Genomic DNA, 24302 nt, shown 5'->3' with positions numbered 1-24302 from the left:
ATCCCATGGCTGAAAAACAGCAAAGAATATTTCTTGAGGAGACTATTGACATATTTACCTTTCAGAAAAACTCCTTATTTACAGGGCCAGTATTTTATAGCATGAAGTCTGATAATTTTTTAAGTTCTTTATCCACAATTTTTGGAGAGCTGAGAATTGGTTGGCATTTTTGGCATTAACTAGTGATCCACAGTAACCAGCAGACTGTCAGTCTTTCATCACCTTAGACATGTCACCTCAAAATGGTGCAAAGTAAAGGTTTAGGGTGGGTTGAAGAGCTGTATGAATTTGTAAGGTGACCTTTACCTCCTCCTCCTCCTATTCTCTCCCTGCCAAAGCAATGATACCCATGCTTATTTGGGCACACAGTAAAATGAAAGCAATTAACAAGAGCACGGGAGGTCTGTTCGGTTGCTTTAATTATGTATTTCTATTTAAACCTCTTGATTTCCCATGGATTTATGCAGTAGCTTACCCTCACTATGTTTCTGTGAAACAAAGTTTTAGAAAGAGAGTGTGTGTGCTCGTGCCACGTGGGTATGAAGCAGCAGTGATGCATATATGCAGGTGCACAAGGATTTCTTTTGGTCTTTGCATTAGGAGGACAGCAGGGCTGGCTCCATTGCCAGGCAGCCTCCACTCCCCAGCTGATCCCACGGGTCAGCTCTGACCTGGGAAGAGATGCTTAGGGTCAGTGGCAAGGCTGCAATGTGAGGCTCATCTGTCAGGACGCTCATGGGCATTTCTGTGGTCAGTGAGAAGGACAATGCTCCTGGTAAGGCTTCCCCTCAACCATCACCAGTTCACACCTAGTGTCTGGTGAGGAGAGGACCCTGACTGGGAAGGGCTGTTAGTTCTATGTGATATTTCTGATGTCCTCTTGCGGCATTGGCAGGGATTTCTGACATCCTGACATGGCAGGAATTTTGTGGGAAGTGACTTGAGCAACTTTGTACAGGAAGGGGAGGACATGTTTTGTCCTGGACAAAAAACGATCCATGCAAATTGTTCCAGGCTTCCCATATTTATTCTCACTTGCCTGCCATGTGTAGCCAAACAAGAAATCCTGAGCACTGGGAGGTTTTTTGTTGGTTGGGTTTTATTACAGCACAGCCTTACACAACTGTTTCCTGCAATGCCCTGTTAAAACACTTTATCTTGCAGCTGCTAGCTGCTATTTCTCAAAGCTGACATCTGTGTAGCTACATGGATCAGCCACATAAAACAGCTCCTATGTTGGCCTTGTGTGACTCTTAAGAGGACACTGAATGGTCACAACTCAAGTACATGTAAATGGTGAAGTATGCAGACATAGTGTTTCTCAAAGCAGGTATCCTCTAGAGCTAACCTGCTTATTTCTCTCCATTCAGTATAATCACTTAGTATGTTATCAAGCACAAAAGCAAGAAATTTGGTAAAACACAGCATCACTTGCTTGTCACAGAAATGTGTCTATTTTGGCTGTACACTCTGAGTTGGCTCCTCTCTGCACACCAGCAGTGAGATCTTTTTTGTCCACCTGATACTCTCCATGGAGCAACAAGTATAAAACTACCAACCTTTTATTATCTACTTCCAAGTTTTGGGCATGAAGAATTTACTAAACTTTTGTTTGATGTTATAACAGGACTGAGGCATATTTATGCTTCCTGCTAGATGGTGGAAATGTTGAGACAAGCAGAACAAGGCCCTGGAGCTGTTTGCCTAAATGATGCTGGAGGACACAGAAAATGAAGTTACAGCAATATGCTTGTAATGCACTTTTGTGCCTGTGTTTTTTTCTGAGCTGGAGAACACTTGTTAGGCTCTTGTCAGCCACACTCTTCAGTTTCCCCATCGATAAAAGTCTGGAGGTTATTTCCCTGCTTCCTTTCTAATACAACATCAGAACCCCAGCAGAAATACCGAATATAACATGAATTAGGTTTCGCTGCACAACTCCCTCCATCACCTCTTGTAATTTTTTCACAGGGTGTTAGGCAGCAACCTTCAATTCCTTTTTTTTTTCCTTTCCTCTTGGCTTGCTTACCACTTCTAAAATAGTTTGAGGCCAGTGTTGGGCTCCGCGGGTTTGTTGGCATAGCTGTGTCAGCTTGGATTGTGAAATATCCCCCCCCCAGCCATGGCTGCTGGGCTGGCAGCACGGTCTGAGCGCAGCTCTGTCAGCAGACGCACATAAATTCGGAGGCAGCGTTCCCTTCTGTGTTGGCCTCCTGCATTGTGTTTGAGGAAAGTAGTGCATTTCCGGTCTGCTTCAAGTCATGTGTATGCTACAGTTAAAGAAAATACAGTACTGACAACAACTAAAATGTTTATGTATGCATGTGTTTGAAATGAAGAGATTTTTTTTTTCCCTTCAGCTCAGCTGCATTTAGGGAAGCAGGCAGTGATGAAACAGTGGCCCAAATAATTGTGAATTGTTTATCATAATTAATGCATATCAAAGTTGGCACATATTGCTTATAAAGAGGACATTTCTGTCTGTGTTTGGTTTTCTTGGAGATCTTTTCTCAGTGTCACATGTAACACTGAGAACTACAATGACTTGAATTTTTCTGGCCAGTACAAGAGATACTACGAAGCTTCTGCTGAGGGCTCTGACTGTTGACAGAGATCTTCTCATCTAACATGTTAGCAGTAAAGAAGATTGGTGGGACACTAGAAAGCTGCTTTCTTACCCAGCTATGTTCCCAGTGAGAGACTAGAGTCTTTCCGTGATTTAAGTAGGTGGTGGTACCATATTTCCCCATATATTGGAGAAAAAAGAATCCTGTAATCAGTTCACATAGTGACCCGAAGCAAGAAATACCTTCACATTTGGTTTTCCTCCAGTGGATTGGTCCCAGTCACAGCTCTGTTAGTCCATGACCATGAATACTTTGTACCACTGTTTGCTGTTGACACAGAGAGTACCCTGGTTTGCTGAGATACGGCCTCTGCATGCATTTGAAATTGCAATTTCCGAAATACAGAAGAGATCTTCTTATTGAAACTTGAAACATGACATGCATTGACCTGAACTTTTACGAAAAGCAGGTTTACCCCATTCAGCAGATTCTTATGACGTTCCAAGTCAATAGGTTTAAAAGGTGGATGAGTTTAATTAAATCATTTGGGGTTATTGATTTGAAGACTGAACAGAAATTGTGTTATTTTAATGGTCATATTACTTAATTTTGCAAATGTGATTTTTTTTCTCCCCTGTTCATTTCCTGCAGAAACGTTCCAGAGGTCAAATGCTATTTGACAAAGTGTGCGAGCATCTGAACCTTTTGGAAAAAGACTACTTTGGGCTAACATACAGAGACACAGAAAACCAAAAGGTAACTCACCAAACTTCAGCCAGCCTTTGGCATGTGGACATCAGAGCTCCCCAAGACTTCCCCCAGACAGCTGCAAATAGTCCAGAAGTTGTTTTTATCTTCCTTGCCAAGTTCCATAGACATAGCTTGAGCTACTGTTTTTTGTAACTTGTCAAGAGCATCCCCTGTGTTTCCCTGGCTTCCCTCTGTGCTGGCTATTTATGACATGAAGGAAGATAATAATATAGCTGGTTTTCTTTCTAGTATAATTTATTTCACTACTGCTGTAGGTGAAAGTCAGGTTTACATTCATAGATACCCTACTAAACGTATAATGCTAAAATATGTCTTAATAATACTGTGGTTGGGATACAGATAGGCAGCAGTTGATTGACTGCTCCTGCTGACTGCTCCTGCTAACTGCTCAGATAAAGTAAGGCTTTAAGTCTTGACTTTGTCAAGTCAAGCATTGTTGTTGATTTGGCTAAAGACGTTAATCTTCAGAAGCAGTTGGTAGCAATAGTGAATCACATTCTGCTTCTCTGCATCTCAACTTCAGTATTAAATAAGCTGTGTATTAACACTGGCCAAGATGATCTAATGGGCAGGTGATTTTACATATATATATATAAGTTTACACATGTTGTGATGAAAGAGTATCAAAGGATTATTTAAAATATGCTATTTGATTTGGGCACTTTTAAGATAAATATTTTGAAAGAAACCAGTAACAGAACTTCCTAGCAACGTACGCAGTAGCCCAGCAGCATTCACTAGATAAAGATATTTTGTGCTTTGCATGACCTCAAAGGTTTTCACTGATGGATCTGGAGCTATTACTACTTCTTTAGCTGTTTGCTTGTGAGAATAACACCCGTATTTCCTAGGTTTCCCTTTGTTTCAGTGATATGATACAAAAGAAATCAGTCTTTTTGTCTTCTTTCCCTTTCTTTACAGACTTCTAAATATGAGGATTTCGTTTCATTCAGAAGATCACTTAAGCAGTCATTTGGTCTATGCTTGTGCAAGATAACACTTCAGCATATGCTTAGTTTTGAGTTGTGGTAAAAGCGAGGCAGATGTTTAAGTGCATTTCCAGATAGGTGTGCTTTCCTGTACTGGAAAGAGAAGAAAGTATTCGTTTTTAACAGGTGGTTTAGAAGCACTAAACATTTATGGATGTATGGATTTTAGCTTTTCGGAGCTAAACTGCTAAAAGAATAGCTGCCTGCCGCCACATTTATAGGTCAATAACTTGCATATTTTTAATGTCAAAGTACTTAGCAATTCACCTCCATCCTCTGCCAGATAACTTCTAGCCAAACAATACACGGACCCACATCGCATGTCATCTTTGGAAATAGAAATCCTGATGCATGTATCTTGGTGCATAGGGTGCTTTCATGCTCAGCAGTAGCTGGAGCTATACAGGCTCATGTTTTACACCACAGACTAGGTTTGGACAGCTGCAAACTGGTTATTTTTGTTGTGGGGGGGATTGTTGTGTTCTGCTTGTTTGGTATTTCTTCAGTACTTTCTTTTTCTCTGATGTGTTCATTTATCTTTCTTTGAAGAAAATGGAACTTCCCTAGGGGAAGCGAACTTTTTGTTCTGGGCTGTGACTCATTTTAAGTAATAAATTGATTATGTTAAAGGACAAGGCAGAGATGGCAATAAGAGACCCAAGCTGCTGCTCGCCTCCTCCAGAAGAATTTCTTCTGCTCCTTGACATTCATGGAGTACTAACACATCACTGTGATAATTCCCCACCTCCTTGTCAGGAGTTTTGTCTTGGGTAGTCACCAGGCTCTGCGCAGCATGGATGGGGGCAGCCCTGGTGCTGTGATTCTGCCTCTGCTTTCCTCACACACTCCCCCTGTCCCCAGGGAGAAAAACTTTTTAACAAGCTTGTAGGAATTTAATTTTCCCCAAACATATTCTAGAAGATATTTCTGTGGATTTATTTTATTAATTTGTATTTTATTGTTTTTTATATCAAGCCATCTAGCCCCTGAAAGAACTCTTCATGAGGGACTGTAGCAATAGGACAAAGACTAATGGGTTTAAACTTCAACAGGGAAGTTCAGATTAGATATAAGGAAGAAGTTCTTTACTGTGGGGGTGGTGAGGCACTGGAACAGGTTGCCCAAAAAAGTGGTGAATACTCCATTCCTGGAAGTGATCAAAGCCAGGTTGGACAGAGCCTTATGTGACATGGTTGTGTGAGGTGTCGCTGCCCATGGCAGGGGGATTGGAACTAGATGATTTTAATGTCCTTTCACATCCTACCCATTCTGTGATTCTATGATTCAATGTCTGGGAAGGTTAATAAAAGTCCTGCATTTACCCAGGGCCACATCTTGAATGTTAATGTTATTCCTGCCTAATGCTGCTCCAAGGAGAAAGTCAAATGTTCTAGCTTTGACTCATAGCACTGTTGTAAAAATAATGTTTATTGTGTTTTCTAATTCAAATTGAAAAAAAAAAGGAACTATTTTCTTTGCAGAATTGGTTGGATCCTGCCAAGGAAATCAAGAAGCAGATCCGAAGTAAGTTTGTTATCCTTATGTGTTTATTTCAGGGGGTCCGGAAAACTTTTTTTCTGGTGTATCTGGACCCAAAAAATCTACACAAAAAAATCTCTTCCCCTAAAATGCCATCAGTGTTTGTGAAGACATCAGACCCCTGTGACACTGAGTGCAGATGCGAGATACAGAGGGGCTCCTTGGCATGCAAGAAGGGCATCATGGGCACGAGGTGTTCATGGCTGCACAGCCCCTCTGATCCTCGGGGCTTGTTCCTAAATGGCTGGGATAACTTACTGCTCTTCGGTTGAAGGGCCTATCTCATGGGGGCCCCCAGCACCAGCGGCTTGGCTGCCCACTCTTCCCAGCCCCTCACCCACAAGGTGAGGGGAGAGATAGGCTGGGTCCATGGCTTCCTTCTCAGTGCCTTCCCCCAGGAGGGCATGCTCCCCCGGGGACTCAAAGCCTATTTCACAGTCGTCTTTTGCATCCTCTCCCAAGTCTCTGGCAAAGGATTTACCTGCATCTTTTAGGTATGTTACCCCATGACGAGTGCAAGCAGTTACGGACATTCATAACACATGAACTTGCATTGCTGAAAACAACTTGACATTTTCAGAGATGTAAAAAACCAAAGTTTGACATTAAGCAATGTAACCTTAGGGACCAGACCATCTATGTAAATTATTTCTTTGCATTACTGATGTTTATATCATATCCAGAAACACTGTTCGTGCCTCGTACAGAAATACTCCACTGATGCAAAGATAGCACGCTGTCTGAAATATCTGTCCTTCATGTGTTTCAAAAGCTTGAACTCTGCTCCTAAAATGACCATTCAGCTGACAAAGAACCAGACAATTTTCTGCTTAACATGAATATTTTAAAAAGCTTGGTTGTTAAATTTAGCCCTCTGCTACATTGGAAATTCAAAAACCTCTCGAAGGAGAACCTTGTCAAGGCTGCAGGCTCAAAATTTGACCTGCCTTTTTCCCAGCCCCTCACTTCCTAAAATTGTTGAAAAGTTTGTGTGTCTGATTCCTTTAAGCAGGAAAGCCTCAGCAGTTCTTTCACATTTTGTTTATGGTCTCTTGTAGCACTTGTGCTTTCACAAGCAAATACATCTGGTAGTTCACATTTGTTGGGTGAGGCCCAGCAAATTAATCACTTCCTTCTCCAAGATTCGCAGGGTTAATTTACACTGGCTGGAAAACTTCCTCACTTACTGTAAGCTTTTCCATCAGTGTTATTTTCATTAAAAGTAAATGATTTGCAATAAAAAGTAATAAAAATCTGCCATCTTTTAATCGTGTGAGAAGATGGAGAAGAAGGTGATGTAGACCTTGGTAAGTCAGGTTATGCTGATGGTCAGTGCAAGTAAAGCAGCTCGGCTCCACACCAGTGATTTAAAATGCATTTAATATGTACCCAAGCCATGAGATAGGCAATGAATGGTTGTGACAGCAAGAGATTAACCAGAGCAAAAGAGTCTTGTCCTGGACTTGACGCAGGGGACAGTTGCATTTGGAGAAGATGACAGCAATAATTTGCTTGTTTTGTACAATTCACCCCAGGAGTTTGGAACAGGATGATGGTGGAAAAGTAGGGCTGTTACCCATGACACTTCCCAAAAGACAAATATATAATCCTTCTAAATGCTGGTTGAGTTGTACAACACTCAGATATCCATTATTCCACTGCAGACCACAGGGATTTCATCCCAGTATTTGAGAAAGGAGACTGAGTTATAACACACTAACTTGCTGTGTTACCAACACAGCAAGTGTAACACTGTATAAAACAGTGTTAGGTTTTATTTAAACCCCTATAAGTGGGGGAATCAAGGCCTCTTGCTCTGGTATCTTAACCACCCATGCTTTAGGACAGGCTATATCATAGGTTTGATATACTTTGTGTGAGCCAGAGGAATAGATTTTTGGGCCATAGCCCTTTCCCTCTGTCATGGAGCCAAGTGTCACCCACAGGCTCCACTCCCACCTCAGCCGCCAGTGGGATCATGTTCCATCTTCAGTGCCAGCCACTTCCATCAGCTTTTATGGCCCAAGAGAGTGGAAAAGTTCCTAAAATCAAGGAGCCCGGAAGTCCCACTGAGAGCTGAAGTTCTGATGGTAAATGTCTTCTTGCACGTTGAGCCTGTTTGCTTGGGTGCATGGATGACCAGAGTGGATGGGGCTTTGCACGTAATGAAACTTCCTTGTTATCTCTAAATAAATACTCCTAAACACCCAGTTAGGACAACCATACAGTATTTCCAGGCAAGCAGACCTGTCCAGCACGTAAGCTATCTTACCAGAGAGTACAGCAAATCCACCTTCAAACCTCTTTAGGAGGTACCTAAGCACACGGAGCCACTGAATTGAAGATCATGGGAAAGCTCTACCCTGTGAGATTTATAAGATTCCTGGTTTTCACAGTGTTCATGAGCATTTCTTCATTAGACAGCCTATGAGGACTTCTCAAGAGATACCTATTTATTTCTAGTTAGAGGTGTACTTTGACATCAGCATGCTTCAGGAAAAACAAGTGTCACTACTTTGGCTTTGGTTTCTTCACTGCATATTTCTTCACTCTCTAATTTATGTGGTAGAAGTACATATAAGAGGTATATCCCACACAGTGGCCTGGGTGAAAAGTCTCATACTGAAAAGCCACTGCCTTGCTTGTAAGAACACTGTGGTTTGGACTTTTGTTACTGCTTTTCATTTGCATTTGAAAGATAGTCTAGTATAACCTGCCCCTTTTACATAATAGCTTTGATATTTACATACTGTATTTAACTCTTTCTTTTTTTCAGTTTTGATAGTCTTTCTTTACAACATTTAAAGCTAAAGCTCCATAAAGAATTTCACACCCTGTGGTGATGCAAACCAGTATCCATCCCATGGGTCACTTACTGAAATAATCAAATAAGAATTCCTTAGTGTTACATACTGGTTTTCAGTCATGTTCTCTGTGTTTGTCCTTGCAGTTTTGTCTGCACAGTAATTTATGTCTGCTGGAGACAGAGAGCTATGTGCTGAGGCAGCACTCTGAGGATGCTGTGAGCTGCTTTGGGCAGCCAGACCTTGGTGTATCACTCCACCCCAGTCCCCATTTGTACTCTGGTTTGCAGTATTCCCAGCACCTCTGGTTTTGGGGTGACTAGTTTTTAAAGCTTGTATAGGCTGTGTTTTCAGGTGGTTAAATCCAGTATAACATTGGTTTCAGACTGAGGATTTTTTTAGTGTTAGAAATAAATTCCTGCTCCCTTAGGGTCCTCACTTCAGTGGAAATCTTACTAGATAAGAAAAGAGCTGTAAAATATGATCTAATACTGTAATTGTGAGAAGGAAAAGTAGTATCTTCAGAACGATGTATGGGAAAAAGATACTATATCCTGTTCTGATGAATTGCTTGGCTGGAGTATTTTAAAGTTTTCTGGTAATCGAACAGCATGAGCATCTCTGTTTGCACTTACAGTGTTCTTTTAGTCAATCTGTGTTCTTTTCCAGGTGGTGCTTGGCAGTTTGCATTTAATGTGAAATTCTACCCTCCAGACCCTGCCCAGCTATCTGAAGATATTACCAGGTGTTTAAAACATTAAATACCTTTCTAGAAGGGGCTTAAAAGCTGTTTGTAGTAGCACTTAAACTCTAATTATCCAAGCAAATGAATGTTTTGTATTCTCATTGGCTTCCTTTCTCTTACGAGCTTATGGAAAATATGTAGTGCTTTGGCAGAAAAAACAGTGTGAACAGGGTCTGTCCTCTGAGCTAAGACATACGTATGATTTAAACCTAAACCCCAGATTTTCCAAAATACATATTCCTGACTGTTGAGTTTAATTTTCACAAAGACGCCTGATGCCCATTTTTGCCAGTGGTAACAAGTAGTTATTGTAAGTATAATCATAACTATGAAAAGAAAGACGTAGGATGAGAATAAGCATGCATGTAATTTTTGTATGGCATTTGACAAGGTAAGCAACTGATGTGTGCATGGTATCAGGAACATGGTGGTAATGAATGGCTCCTCTTTGCTGTCCAAGACACTTAGCTCTGCAGTCTGCACGTCTACTCTCTGGTTTTGTATTCAGATTGCAACGACAGGAAAAAAAAGAAAAACAAAAACTCACCTGGTTTCCTCCTTGGTAAATGGTAGGAAAACATCTGAGCTGTGACGAGTTCTGTGTCACCAGCAAACTGTTCCATAGCCTTTTATAACATTTTGCAACCTGTGGGTATTTTTAACCTTCATTGCTTTGTGGACTACTTGTTGCTTTTAAGGTAGCATGAAGCCTTTGGCTTAGATCAGAGGTTCCCTGTGCTAGGAGCTGCGCAGAAAGACAGCATGCCAAGAATTCACACTTCAACAGAGGTCTGCCAAAAGAAAGGATTGGTTTTTTCCTCTTGTCGCTCTCAAATCTCCCCTGGGAACTCTGTGCCTTCACCACCAAGCCAATGCTCTTCCTTTTTTCCAGTTTTCTTCTATTTGGTGATCCCTTGCACTGCTTATCACTGTGGTTTTAACAGCATTTACTGTTCAAATGTATTTTGGAAAAAGCTTGACAGTTTGCTAAAGAGACAGCTTATATTTTTTGAATGCTTGGAGTTCAGCAGCTGTTCAATAAACAGTATTTGAAGGCTTTAATTAGTTTTTCTTCTTAAAAGTATCATTAGATAACTATGTGTGTCTTAGTGATGTATAATAGAAACATGGTATATTTAATAGGTAATTCTCCATCTATGTCACTAAGCAATACACAAAGGAGGCCTACGAGAATGCTGGAGAGGGCCTTTTTACAAGGTCACGTAGTGATAGCACAAGGGGGAATGTCTTCAAAACTGAAAGATGTAGATGTTAAGAAATTCTTTATTGTGAGGGTGGTGAGACACTAGAACAGGTTACCAAGAGAAGTTGTGGTTGCCCATCCCTGGAAGTGTTCAAGGCCAAGTTGGATGTGGCTTTGAGCAACCTGGTCTAGTGGAAGGTCTTGGAACTAGATGGTCTTTAAGGTCCTTTCCAACACAAACCATTTTATGCTTCTATGATCTCCATACTGCTTTATAAAGATAAATTAGGCATTGCTACCCAAAAGATAGGCAAGGGTTGGTTTGGGTTTGGGACTGTTATTTTGGGTTTTTTTCCAAAAAATTTACTGTTATCCTTGTTAACACCTGAAAAACTCTGGGCTTAGGATTTGTCTGCAGATTAGTAGAGGAGCTGAGGCCTCTTGCCGGTGCTTGGGCAGTGCTCCTCTGGGGGCACTGGTGGAGGAGCACTTCCTGAGCTTTCTTTGGTGGTCCTTGCAGGTACTACCTCTGCTTGCAGCTGAGAGATGACATCGTGTCGGGTCGGCTGCCCTGCTCATTTGTTACACTGGCTCTACTGGGCTCCTACACCGTGCAGTCAGAGCTTGGCGATTATGACCCCGACGAGTACGGCAGCGACTACATCAGCGAATTTCGCTTTGCACCGAATCATACTAAGGAGCTGGAGGATAAAGTGATTGAACTGCACAAGAGCCACAGGTAAGCAGAGCGCATCAGTGTGGATCTGCACCAGAGCTTTGGCTCTGGTAGGGTACCCTTACTACCTGAGGGATATGCTGTACTTCTGTCAGGCTGAAACTGTTTTCCAGCTGCTGGATTTTATTTTGGATTCTGTTTCCTTAATAGTAATACTAGAATTGGTTGCTTTTCCTCAGGGGAATGACACCTGCAGAGGCTGAGATGCATTTCCTGGAGAATGCCAAAAAACTGTCAATGTATGGAGTAGATCTCCATCATGCCAAGGTATGTAGCCCAGTTCTTTCACTGGTCGTCTTTCTCCTGTGGTATAGTACTTGAGTCTGCATGGACTCCGTGATTTATTCTTTCTTGTTTTTAGACAGGCATTTTGTGGGATAAATCATGTGTCAAAACGAAGAAGGGTGATTCATGGGATAAGCATAAACAGATACTGTAACTGAAACATTACTTAGCCTATAGATTGGAAGATGTTGCACATCAACCTTTCATGTTGATTAAACAACCAGATCCTTCAGGAAAATTCTGGATGAACGGAGTAATGAGGAGGGATTTTAGAAGCCGTCCAGAGAGTGACCAATTGTCATTTCATTTTCTAATTTAGTAAGACCAACGATGGTATCTTAACTAGATAAGCAGATCATTTCTAACACTGCAGAGGACTTTCAAGCAATTATTTAGTTGTGCTGGAATCCTAATCAGATTGATCATAGTGGGGACAGACTTGCTTCTCTCTTGAGGTGTGGTCTTGCACTTGACTGGAAGGGCAGTAATTCTGCTGGAAACATTCTCTCATGATAAAGTAGTTTCTAATCATTGTCAGGTTAAGTTATGAATAAAACATGGTCATTTTTATTGGGACTTGGGAGATCCACCTACCAGCCTAGTGTTGGTTGTGTGGTTTTTCTTTCTTTGTGTTTTTTTTCCAAATAAATAACTATTTTTCTTCACTTTTCAAAGTAAGGTTAATGGATTTTAACATCTTTGAGGTTAGCAAGCATCCTTAACAAATGAGTGCTGAACAAAGAATCCTGAGCTGTGGAAAGCGCTGCATTTTCTGTAAAGGTCAAATTATTGTGAGCCTGGTTTTGTGCTGCAGCAGATCCTTTCAAGAACCAAGATAAATTTGCAGCTTGGATCTTGAAAGGGTTTGCAGAGGTGTCCCTGGGGCATTTCATAGGAGCTGTGCATGTGTGTTACAGAATCCAAGGCAACCTTTTGTGTTCTGTTAATTGCCTTCACTGAAAATGAAAAATCTGGGTATGGTTGAACGGGCAGCACTCTACCAGGAGGCATGCTGCTGCCTACGCTGTGTCTTGCAGATAGGCACAAAATCTTGAGGCACATTTGGAGCAGAGATAGAAATGAACTGGTGAGTGTCACTCAGTAGCTTTTTTTCAACATCCTTTTTCTGACACAAAGAAATCTTCAGAACAGCAGCAAAATGAGTTCCAGTTCTAAATACATTACAGACTTTGTTACTGATAATTTAACACAGCATAGCATTAAGGCTTAGGTTTTGGTTTTTTTCAGAGTATTGGAGAAAAGCTGTGGAATTTAAGAAAAGATTTTCTGAGTTTTATTTTTTCCTAGAAAATATTACTGTCCAGTCTTAGTCTTCTGTTTTTCCTATAGAAAGAGAAGTGGGTAGGCAAGCCAATCTCTCTCTAACGTGATGTTCTGAATTAAAAAAGCTACAGTGGTAACCAAATTGAGTCTTGTCTGTAGGTTAAGAAACCCAATGTTAATCTTGGAAACTGATCTGAAGTAGACTGTGTGAGAAGTAATGTTTAGTTTTAAATGGGTATGCCAGTGAGATTTGATGGTATCAGGCTATGGGACAGTATCTCTGTGGATGCCTTTTTGAAAATCACACTGTGGCAGATGTTTCTATGTAAATGTCAATTCATTAAGGCTGTGCCAATATCTTAGGTATTCAACAGATGCTGGACTCGCCAGCTGCTGTTAAAACTACTTCTCAATTACCCAACACTATGCTGCGATAAAAAATGTGTTCAAATAGACACATTCGTCCTCTGGGCTGTCACCACTCTCATAAAGCCCCCCATTTGTATGCAGAGCTGCAGGGATGTGCAGCTCAGCATCTTGTTCCTCGGACATTAGGGCTAACAGTTTTCCATGCAACCACATCACTCCTGAAAAAAGCCAAATTCTTTTATTCAGGTTCGTTTTACATCTGTAGTAAGTATCATGTTGAAAAGCAGTCTTTACACTGACAAGTAACAGAAGCCTTGAATGGAGTTAGATCTGCTGCAAAGGTGGGAATGAGGGAAGAAGACATTGCTCAACAAGTTGTTGTGAAAGTGTGTCAAGAGGAGCCCCTTGCAGCTGCATCTATGTGCTGCATGTGAGCACACATGCATTTCAGGCATTGGCCATACAGTGGGATTACTGGCTATAGGACTTTCTGGTTTAGAATGTGTTCACTGTATTTAGACATTACTCTTGCTTAGAAAATTGTGAAACTGAAGTCCACTGAAAAAAATTAGCTTTGTCTTTATGTACTACCTGGCAATGATACTACACAACAGATTTATTTAGAACAAAATCTACCATTAAGGGGTGATTCTGTGATTATTGGTACATGCATCCTCTCTTGGTGTGTTTTCTAACACAGGAGTGAATTTGAGGCACTAATTCTATGCTCTGTCTCCAATTTTAAAACATACGTGGGTTTTTTTCTTGTATTTCTATCTGTGCTGTAGCCTTTTCATCATAACTGACCATGCATGCCGTTGTGTTCATCTTAAAATGTAATCAGATTTTCACTGTGTGCCTAAAAGATGGCTTGTCAGGAAGACCAAAGGCAAATTAATTCATTTCACAATTATCATAGGGTGACATCTTCATAGCTTCTCTTGTTAGGCTTTTATAACCTTAAGTTATTTTAAAATAATTACTGAAGAACTCTCTGCTTTAAGGTAGATCCTTGTTTTCTCCAGCAGTATTAGCACTCAGCTAAGTGAAAAAAACCCCCCACAGAATTGCACAGGTGACAGCAAACAGTGAAGATTGAGTTTAGACTATTTGAAGGCTTCTAAAGGAAAGAGAAATGTATACTTCTTACTTAAAAAATACATATTTATGGGTATATTCTGACAAGGTTGTGGCCAAATCTTTTGTAGTGCTAATGTATCTGACCTACAGCTTCTCTGTCAAAACATGGGTTATAGCACAGGCACAGTTGCACACTTTCGAAAGAGTCTTTCTGGTCCAAATTACTAACTTTCTGCATGCTGGTCATTTGAAAATGCTGAGCGTAGGCACAACTGTGTTACAGAAACTAACAAACCAATGAAAGACAAGACAAGCAAACTATGGAAGAAAAATCTATCTAAGGATTCACAAGGCTTAGTCATAGAGATGAATGATGCCAGGAGAAGTAAATTTGTATGCCGTGCCACTTACTTTCAATCTGGTTTTTATGCTAATAACACTTTTTTGTTATGCTAATAAAATGTTGCTATATGGTTAATATCATTCTTTTAATAGCATCTAAAATTTCCCCCCTCCTTTTGGAGTCTTTCTAAAATATAAGGAAACATTCACAACGCTTCCTGCCCAACCTTACTATTACTTGCATGAATGCAGTCAGTGAGTAGGGTAGCTCTCAGAAAGCAGGTCACTACAGCTGATGCATTAAAAAGACACAGCTCAGATAGAAACATAGTATATAAGAATCTGTAGTACTGTAAGATGTAAGGAGAAAAGTATTCAACAAAATGCATTGCTTTCTTTTCCAGGATTCTGAAGGAGTGGAAATCATGTTAGGAGTGTGTGCAAGTGGTCTTTTAATATATCGAGACAGACTCAGAATAAATAGATTTGCCTGGCCAAAGGTTCTGAAGATCTCCTACAAGAGAAACAACTTCTACATCAAAATCCGACCGGGGGAGGTAAGGACGTCCTGACACTCGTTAGTGAATGAAGCTTTTCAAAAAGCCCATGTTCTGTTTGTTAATTTGTCACATCTTACAAGCCTTTAATATTCCTCTCCATTTATATGTTTTGTGCTGATTTTCTTTGGAAAGATTAGGTAAATATTTAAAATACAGGTAAAACCTTCTTTGGTGTTTTTATGTTTACATCCATCTGCATATAAAAAGTTCATCCATATTGTGAATACTTTGGGAATGTAAGTAATACACTGTTTATTCATGGTGTGCTTGTTACCCACCTTCACGTTGTGTATTAAATTAGCATCCATTCATCTTGCCCATTAGGAGATGTAGATAGGTCATACCAAATTTCATGAGCATATCAGACCGGTATGTTTGGAGTTGGAACAGAAATCCAGTGACTGATTAAAAAGGAACCGGGCATGTGTTATTGAGCAGTTCTGGTAGCTCCACACATGAGCCCTCCCAGCCACCCTGGAGCTCCTGGTCTGGCTCTGGAGAAGGTGATGTGAAATCTCGTGCAGTGAGTGCCCTCTCGTGGCTCAGCCCGATGCGCAGCAAACACCTACTTCATGGATTGAGCGTGTGTTAACCCATAAATAAAATCATAAATCTTAGGAAAAATCCCAGGAGGAGTTCAGGATCAAAACCGGCAAAGGAGCGTCTCCATTTTAAGTGCTGGTACAATAATCAGTGTGCGATAGATAAAAAAATCCATGTGCGTTTTAGAGGGTGGAGCTGTATAGCAGGAGAGAAATCACCTGGATGAGGACTGGTATTTCTTTAATGCAGTATGGCAGTTGGGAGTCTGAGCCCATGTCCCCAGTACTGACTTCGTAAGTGACCTGGAAAATCTGCTTGGGCCCCCCCGCCAGCCCCAGGGCCTGAGCCTTTTTTTGAGAGTCCTAAACCAAAGTGCACACACCTACATCTCCTGCCTCTCAGCAGGCAGGGTTTAGTGACCAACTTCACAGTCTTGAGTTTGGTTTTAAAACCAAAACACACAGCCAGTGTTGTTCCCAATGCCTGCACTCAAGCTCTCCACCACTGAAGCATGTTGAGCTCTGCTGGTCTTGGTATGTGGCATCCTGTGACCAGGTCATAGTTCTTTATGCAAAATAATCAGTGCGGTCTCTTCCCAAATCACATTTGATAATAATGTGATTCATGATCCCATGTGTCACTTATATCTTCTTTATTGTTTTTCTGTTTCCTGCCTTGTTTCTTTCTGTCAGCTCCCCACAGAGATCCAGGCTTCCCTACAAGTGCTCTTCTGCCTTCCTTTCCCTGATTGCAGCAACACTGTTTCACCTACTCGTCTATCTGCATGTAGCCATCAGCTTGTTCTAGGGGTTGTATTTGGCACAGCTTTTCCATCTGGAATATATAAATCTGGAGCACAACCTACAAAGGTCTCTTAGTATCCCCAGCCGACTCTTTTCAATTACCTGTCTTTTCCTCATCCTCCCCAGGAGATAAATTAGCTAAAAACACTGTGATTTACTAACTGTAGTTTTTTCACTGTAAATCTCCTTAATCTAAGGCTGCATGGGACCAGATCAGTCCTTGGGGACTATTGCCCCCCTCCAGGCTATTATCAAGATTCCCACTGTTAACTGGTAAAGTTAAAACAACAGGGCTAAAACACTTAAAAGATGTTTTTCTCAGAAGTCTCCCAAGCCGCCTTTGTTACTATAGGCCATAAAACACTGTCACCATCAAAAGCTTCTTTCTCATTATCTGGGTTTTTCCGAAAACACAATCCCCAAAGGTTGCCATTGATTATCACTCACAGCTTCCTTCCCAGACACAGTAGTCTGTAGGATGTCTATATATGTGGTTACATACACAATACATACACAATAAGGTGATATAGATGGAGGAAATGAAGATGATCCTGTGTACACTGTCTAAACATAGATGCACAGCATCTATTCCTTTTCTTCTTTTTTTTTCTTTCTCTAAACTTCCTCTTTTTTTCCTGCCTAGTTTGAGCAGTTTGAAAGCACTATTGGGTTTAAGTTGCCAAATCATCGTGCTGCAAAGCGCTTATGGAAAGTGTGTGTTGAGCACCATACATTTTTCAGGTACGTGGATTTCTTTTCCTGAAGGTGTGACGTAAAATGCAACAGAAAAGACCAATTCTGTCAGCAGAGGCAAACCCCTTCAAATTAAATCATCTTATTGATCATGAAGCATCTCTGAGCAGACAGGGGAAGGTTATTGCTTCTGCAAGATTTTCAGTGTTTCACCCAAATTATTCATACTATTTTAGATAGATACTGTTTAAAATCAGCATATGGTCCCAGTCAATTGTTTTGCTTTATCTGTGCCATGATATTATCAGCTGCTATAATTAAAGAGACGAAGGAATCTGCTGCACTTCTGCACATGTGCTTGTATAGGGAGAACAACTTACACGGAAAGTTACTGGGGGATGTGGGTAAGAGTTTAAAAAAAATATGTTTTTATTTAATTTCAAATGAAAATACAGACAGTAGTCAGTGGTGTATCTGTAGTCACCCAGAATACCCAATCCATAGCTGTCATTTTTGTATTACTGAGGAATTTTGCAGCTATGTTTTTGACATCTAAAAGGACCTCAGAAAAGTTTGGGATAGTGGAATAAATGCTGTGGTTTGTGCTGAGATGGTCAGCAAAGAGATACTTAACAATGGAAACTCAAAAGGGTGAGATTTTCAATGGTGTGAAAGGGTATCCAGTGCTTAGGAACCCCTATAAAGATGTTTGGGAGGACTGAAGAATTTCTCTTTTTTCTTAAAACTATTGGTTTAGCCTGTCTGTATGTTCATATGAAATGCAATCTTAGCAGCAAAAGATATAAAAAGAAATTGAGTGTGCATTTTTGGGGTGTTTTCTGATTTTTAATGGAAAAACAATGTCTAAAACATAAACTTCGTAGCACAAGAGTGGCTTTTTTCCATTGTCAAATTGAAAGACAAATTCCCATAGCCAAAATAGAGAGGATGAGAAGGTTCTAACCTGAAAAATGTCTGCCTCCCCTGTCAATGAATACTGCCTGGCATACACTGGAATTTTGTTCTGGCCCTGTCTTCAGTATAGCAGCACCATGTTGAATTTGGAGTATAAAGCACTGGAACAGGTTGCCAAAAGGAGTGGCGAATGCTCCATCCCTGGCAGTGTTCAAGGCCAGGTTGAACAGAGCCTTGGGTGACATGCTCTAGCGTGAGGCATCCCAGCCCATGGCAGGGGGTTGGAACTAGATGATCTTACAGTCCTTTCCAACCCTAACTATTCTATGATTCAGCCAGGTCAGGGTCCCTGATACAAGGAATACCTTATTTTTAGTTTTACTATTAGAAATAATAAATCTGATTTTCAAGCAGGAAGGGACTGAGTGATTCTTGCCTGGTTTGAAGAACTCAGCTCTTCAAATGCATTAGCTAAGCAGTTCTGTCATGCTGTATGAGGGACATCTTTTGATCCCTTTTTAGCCACAGACCTGTGAGGCACAAGTTACGATGGAGAGTGATACCCAACAGTTGTCTTCTCTCCTCTGCAGAAATAGTGGACTGATTTTTGGAGGAGGCCAAGTAATGGGTGCACTGCTTGGTGTGTTTTAGGCTCCTGCTGCCAGAAGCACCTCCAAAGAAGTTCCTCACACTGGGCTCCAAGTTCCGCTACAGTGGCCGGACGCAGGCCCAGACAAGAAGAGCTAGTGCCCTCATAGACCGTCCCGCACCTTACTTTGAGCGCTCTTCTAGTAAACGTTATACCATGTCTCGAAGCTTAGATGGGGGTAAGGTCATCTCAATTGACTTTGTCAAAAGATATCATCGTGGTGGTCACTGCTTTAGATTCGGTATAAGCCTCTTGTCATCTTGTCTCCTTGAGCTTCGGCTGAGTGGAGGCTGTGAGTACCTCCACATTCACTGCAGGGGTAGGAGAGGATGCAAAGAAATGCTGTGCTCCATGTGCTGCTGCAGTCCTTACAGTGTTTGCCTGGAGGAGGTCTTTGGGAGCCCGCTCTTCATGGATCCTCTGTCCTTGGCCTCACACCTGCAAAGCACTTCCCTGCTTTGCGGAAGGACAGGGCATCTGGACCTGCCAGCATGGACCTGCCTGCCTGAGCAAGTCAAGCTTCAACACTTTTTCAGGGTTTGCAGGAGTAACTGTTTGGGGTTTGATTTAATTTGGCTTTTTTTCTTGCGTTTTTCATTTAAGTGTATGTTCCAATTCATAAATTAAGTATTTCCTTTGACTGATTAATAACACTTGCTTCCAGTTCCCTCATATCCTAGTTGGGTGAGCGCTAACAGGCTTTTTCCATGCATTTCTCCTGAGGGTGTGAGATGGAGAGTAACATACACAGGTTAATAGTATGCTCTTCCTCCTCCTCTCTTTCCCCATGGTTGATGAAGGTCATGGTTCTGCTGATCCTCTAGTTTAAGCCAGCATGTGATTCAAAGTCTCAGCTACTTCTTCAGCTGTTACTGTTGTCAGCTGTTGAGTAAAAAGAGGCTGTAGTTTATTTTTGTAGAAAAAAGACTGAGACTAAATTCAGAATTAAAAAAAAAAAGGTGAATTTTTCTGCATAATATCACAACTGAATTGCAATGAGTATAGTTGATGGTGGGGAGGGGAGAAGCTTCGGTTTAAAAATACTAGTCACAAGCCTTCTTTTCTCCCCCTAAAGGTGCTGCTTGTCATTAATTATTTTGGAATCTTCTAATTCTGATGCGCTTCTTGCTCGTTACCAAGCAACTGGTGACCTGATCGCTGTGCATGTGTCTCAAAGCAGAAATTATCCTTCTGCGTTATTTTGTTTGCAACAATCTTAAACAAAATGTCTGCCTCTACTCCCTTTGCTTTCTCCTGCCTCCTAAGCTCATTCCCAAGAGACAAAATATCCGAAATGCTTTTCCCCGGCATTTGTTACACTCTGCGAGGTTTTTATGATGTTAATTTGCGTAAGTGCAGATGGGGAAAAGAGGTTTTTTAATCAATGCTTATGATTACTTCACTGACGTTACTGTAACACAGACGTGCCTGAAACATTCTGCATCATGATTACACTGTCATCCTGGCCCTGTCATCTGTTACAGATGCAAATAACTTTATAAATTTGAATAGTCCTATTGACTTAGAAATCAGTTACATAATAGTCAAGAGCAGGGTCTGTGTGTATAATAATGTTTTGATTACATTCTATCTGTAAATTTACTATTTATTTCGAAATCATTTATATATATGTAAGTTTGCTGAATTATTGAATGCTTCCATCCTCAAATATTTTGGTTTGGTCTGCTGAACTGAATGTCATCACTTCCCAGAATTTTTTTGGATAATGAGCTCACTTAACTAGCAGACTTCAATAGTCAGTAATACAAAGATCCCGTTTCTGGATTCTCAGATATTATGCCTGTGTTACATCAATATTATCATTTCCTTTAATGCAGCACGTTACTTACCATGCATTTGATCTGCATTGTTATATTCTGACAGATGTAAAAAAAACCCTCTTCCACCCCCATGGCTGATGTCATAGCTGGTTCTCCTTATGTTTCCTGCCTGATAACCGGCAACACATTGATTTTTTTTTTCTGATGTTTTACTACAGCAGCACTTTTAATGGCTTGCTAGCATTTAACAAGCGTGTAATGCGCACATTAGCTACACTAATGTGTGTATACACATCCATAATATATGTTTATGCATATAAAAGCTACTAGCTTTATTTCAAGTAAACAGTTTATTTAAATGTATGCACATGCTTCTGATTTCCTGAAACATGGCATAGTTGTGTTTTCAGCAATATCTTTAATGTTTTACTAACCCAGCTTTTTAATTTTATGCAGCTTCTCAGCAAAAGCTATTTCAGACTTTCCCTCTTTAAATATTTGCTTTTAGCATCAGTGAATGAAAACCATGAAATGTACATGAAGGATTCTGTGTCTGCTGCAGAGGTTGGTACTGGCCAGTACGCCACAACAAAGGGCATCTCTCAGACCAACTTGATAACCACTGTGACCCCGGAGAAAAAGGCAGAAGAAGAGAAAGATGACGAAGAGGGCAAAAAGAAAAGAGCAGAGGAAGTCACCCCAGTCTCAGCAATACGCCATGACACCAAGGTAGAGTTTTGAGGGTTTTGTATTAAACTGGCCTGCCTGGAGAGTGCTTGGAGAAGCAGAGAATTGTCAGGGAGGGAGGGAAGGGGTCCCTCATTCTGTGAAAGGAAACTAGAATATACACGGTTGTATATTCTATGTATGTACATGTGTATACGTGTCTTGGATCAATATTTTTATACTCCTGCATTTCATATGATGTTGTGAAAGTTAGTTCTCGCCTTGGACTTTTGTTTTCTAAATCTGTTTAACACTGAGCATAGTGTTTTTACACAGCATTCAAGAGCAGTTTAGGAAATATCCAAAAGTAGCCTGGCAGTGCATGTTTTCGCTCCTTTGATCTTCAGTCAGATTTTGACTTTAGTATGGGCATCATGGTTTTTATTTTTTGACAAGGCAAAAAAATAGTTCTGTGTTCTTGTATGTAGCTCTGCACTTTAAACTGTTGTATTTTTCTCAAAACACTTTGTTTCCTTGCATGTATTTTAATGAGCTTTTTTCTCAATTAACTTTTGGGTATTAATATACTATTATAAGTTTCTTTTTTTTTTCTGGCTTACAAAAGCATTTGCTTCTCTCTTTTGAAGTTTTGCACTGAAGAAAACTGGTTTTGTTGATGATTCTCTGCTCAGATGATAAAGCTATTCATCCTTCACCATCTCCAGTCCCACACCCACCTCATACACATGCAGATATGCATTATACCTACCGAGTTAAGGCAGAGTAAGTCAAGCAGGGAGACAGAGAAGATACTGAATTTCAGAGATTGACAGTGAAGAGAAATAAGGTAGAATCAGAAAAGATCAGACATAAAATGTCCTCTGTTTCTTTTACATTGTGGAAAAGAAAACAGAACACGAAATACTGAATACAGCATATCACACAAAAGGTGTACTATGGAATGCACTTGCTAAAGAAGATTTACCCTCTTCATTTGAGGAAAAACCTTGATGTAGACCTTTACACCCACAAAACTGTCATGCATGCAAATGTTAGAGCCCGCACTTCTAACCTTACTGTGTAAGGCCAGAATGAGCTACATAGCTAGAGGATCAATTCCTCAAAAAGGGTTGCAATTAAGGTACCAAAAATCAGAAACAAACTGAATTACTGAAAATTGCAGATGAGAAAATACTTTCTTTTTAAAGTGTTGTCTGTAACTGTAGCGTTAAAAAAAAAAGAAAAAACAACCAAACTCTGAACAATTTAGCTGGAGTCTTCTTGAAACTCCATTAGTTTCTGCATGGAGGAACATTTATGAAAATCAAATATGCAGGAAATACCCAATAGAAACTAACTCTGTTCCAAGTGTTTATTAATTTGGGTCAGTGGAGAGATCAGCTGCATTTGGAAGATCATCTGTTCCTTATATATGGCTAGAAATAGTGAAAGATATTTTTAGGAGAATATTTTGATGGTACTTAAACATGTACAAATTAATGATTTTTACCCCTAGCTCAAGAGGTGGGTTCTGTTTAAACCATCTGTTAATATCAGTTTCATAAGTCTATGGAGATCTCAGTCCTGTTTCCACTGAACTTGCTAACAGCTTTGTCATACATCATAAAGAGAATAGGGTCTCAAGAAACAGGACAAGTTAAAAATCAATTCCTATTTAAGAGTATATAAATTTTATAGGTAGGTTTTCAACTTTTCCACTAAGACATTTTCCTTTGTTTTATCCATGTGTATTTTAGTACCAGAAGTTATTCTAAATATTAGCACTGCAAAGATGTCAGTAAGTGAATAGTCTGTATTAGCAAAGAATAAATTTACTTTGGCTTTTTTGCCTTTACAATATAAAGAGAAGTTCTGTGTATTTAGCTCACATCAACTCCTGTGAGTCCATCAGCATTAAATTTTGACTTGAGGTTACTGTATTAAGCCCGTGAAGAAGACATTTGGAAGCAGTTTGAAGTTAGTGTTGGTTCTCATTGCTTAAGTCAGAAATACAGAGTGCCTGGACTGGTAGATTGGGTTTTTAACTGTTCTGGTTAGAAAACAGAGAAGTGAAATGTTAAAGAGAAGGGAAGGAGCCTTTCCATGTAAATATTTGGCTTAAATCCCATTCCTACCATTGACATACCTAGTAAAGATTCAGCTTAGTAGCTAGTGTTGATGCAGCCTGTGTCTAAAACTTGGATCCTGCTTGTTGGCTCTCATTTGGCACCATCTTGTACAGGCAAATGTTGTTTTGGCTTTGAAGTCGTTTTGCTCTTGGGAGCTGCAAGTGGCAGTGAGGTTGAAATGCCTTTTATAGCTCCTTGGGGAGACTCATGGTGGATGGAGCAGCTCAGGCACTTAGGGTTTGGTCGTGGAGCCAGTGTGTCACTACAGCTAAGTGCACCTAGTTGACTTTAGCCAGAAGGTCTCTGATCCATCAGCATTGTGGCAGGTCTGTTGTACTGGAGTATTTTGGTGGCAGTGGTGATCATTGTCCTTCTGAAGAGCAGTCATGGCTGCCTGCAGGGAGCATGTTAGGTGGCAGTCACCCCTCCTGCCAAATCACCTCCCTCTTCCTACCAATTTTTTATCCTTGAATGACTCTAAAGACTGCTGGGATGCCCCACAAGCAGCATATCAAAGCAAATCCTGCTTGTTGGTAGCCAGTATTTTTTGCCTTGTGGTAAAATCTGTGGCAAAAGCGTTGGGTACGTTTTTACCTCTTTGCTATTGGTAAAGCATCACCTTTTGACTTTCAAGAGATGTGGCTTTGTGGGGCAGGGACCTCCCTCTGGTCAGCTCCCTTCTTTCAATGTGCTATGGAAGCAGTGTAGAGGGACAGCAGGGCACATGGCTGTGAAGGGCAGAAGGGAGGGCAGGGCTGTGGGGATGGATGCCCAGCGAAGGCCAGCCTGCGTGGTGGTGGGAGCCATGCTGAGGAGCTGGCTGCTGGGGTAGGCATCAAGCTAGTCCA

General features: G+C 40.7%; 1 protein-coding gene across 1 annotated transcript in view; it reads left to right on the top strand.

Moving 5' to 3' along the window:
• Positions 1-24302, top strand: part of EPB41L3 (erythrocyte membrane protein band 4.1-like 3) — a 67076-nt gene that overhangs the window by 21628 nt on the left and 21146 nt on the right. Inside the window, exons 3-11 of the mRNA XM_010022596.1 lie at positions 3219-3323; positions 5809-5851; positions 9340-9415; positions 11140-11358; positions 11535-11622; positions 15120-15272; positions 17265-17362; positions 18881-19056; positions 21222-21388. Coding sequence (XP_010020898.1) covers positions 3219-3323; positions 5809-5851; positions 9340-9415; positions 11140-11358; positions 11535-11622; positions 15120-15272; positions 17265-17362; positions 18881-19056; positions 21222-21388 — 1125 coding nt within the window. The remainder of the gene's footprint in view (positions 1-3218; positions 3324-5808; positions 5852-9339; positions 9416-11139; positions 11359-11534; positions 11623-15119; positions 15273-17264; positions 17363-18880; positions 19057-21221; positions 21389-24302) is intronic.

The sequence above is a fragment of the Nestor notabilis genome, unplaced genomic scaffold (genome assembly GCF_000696875.1).
Source record: "Nestor notabilis isolate BGI_N333 unplaced genomic scaffold, ASM69687v1 scaffold3249, whole genome shotgun sequence".
Classification (NCBI taxonomy): Eukaryota; Metazoa; Chordata; class Aves; order Psittaciformes; family Psittacidae; genus Nestor; species Nestor notabilis.
Note: the sequence above shows the minus strand (reverse complement) of the source record. Positions and strands in the feature narration are given on the sequence as shown.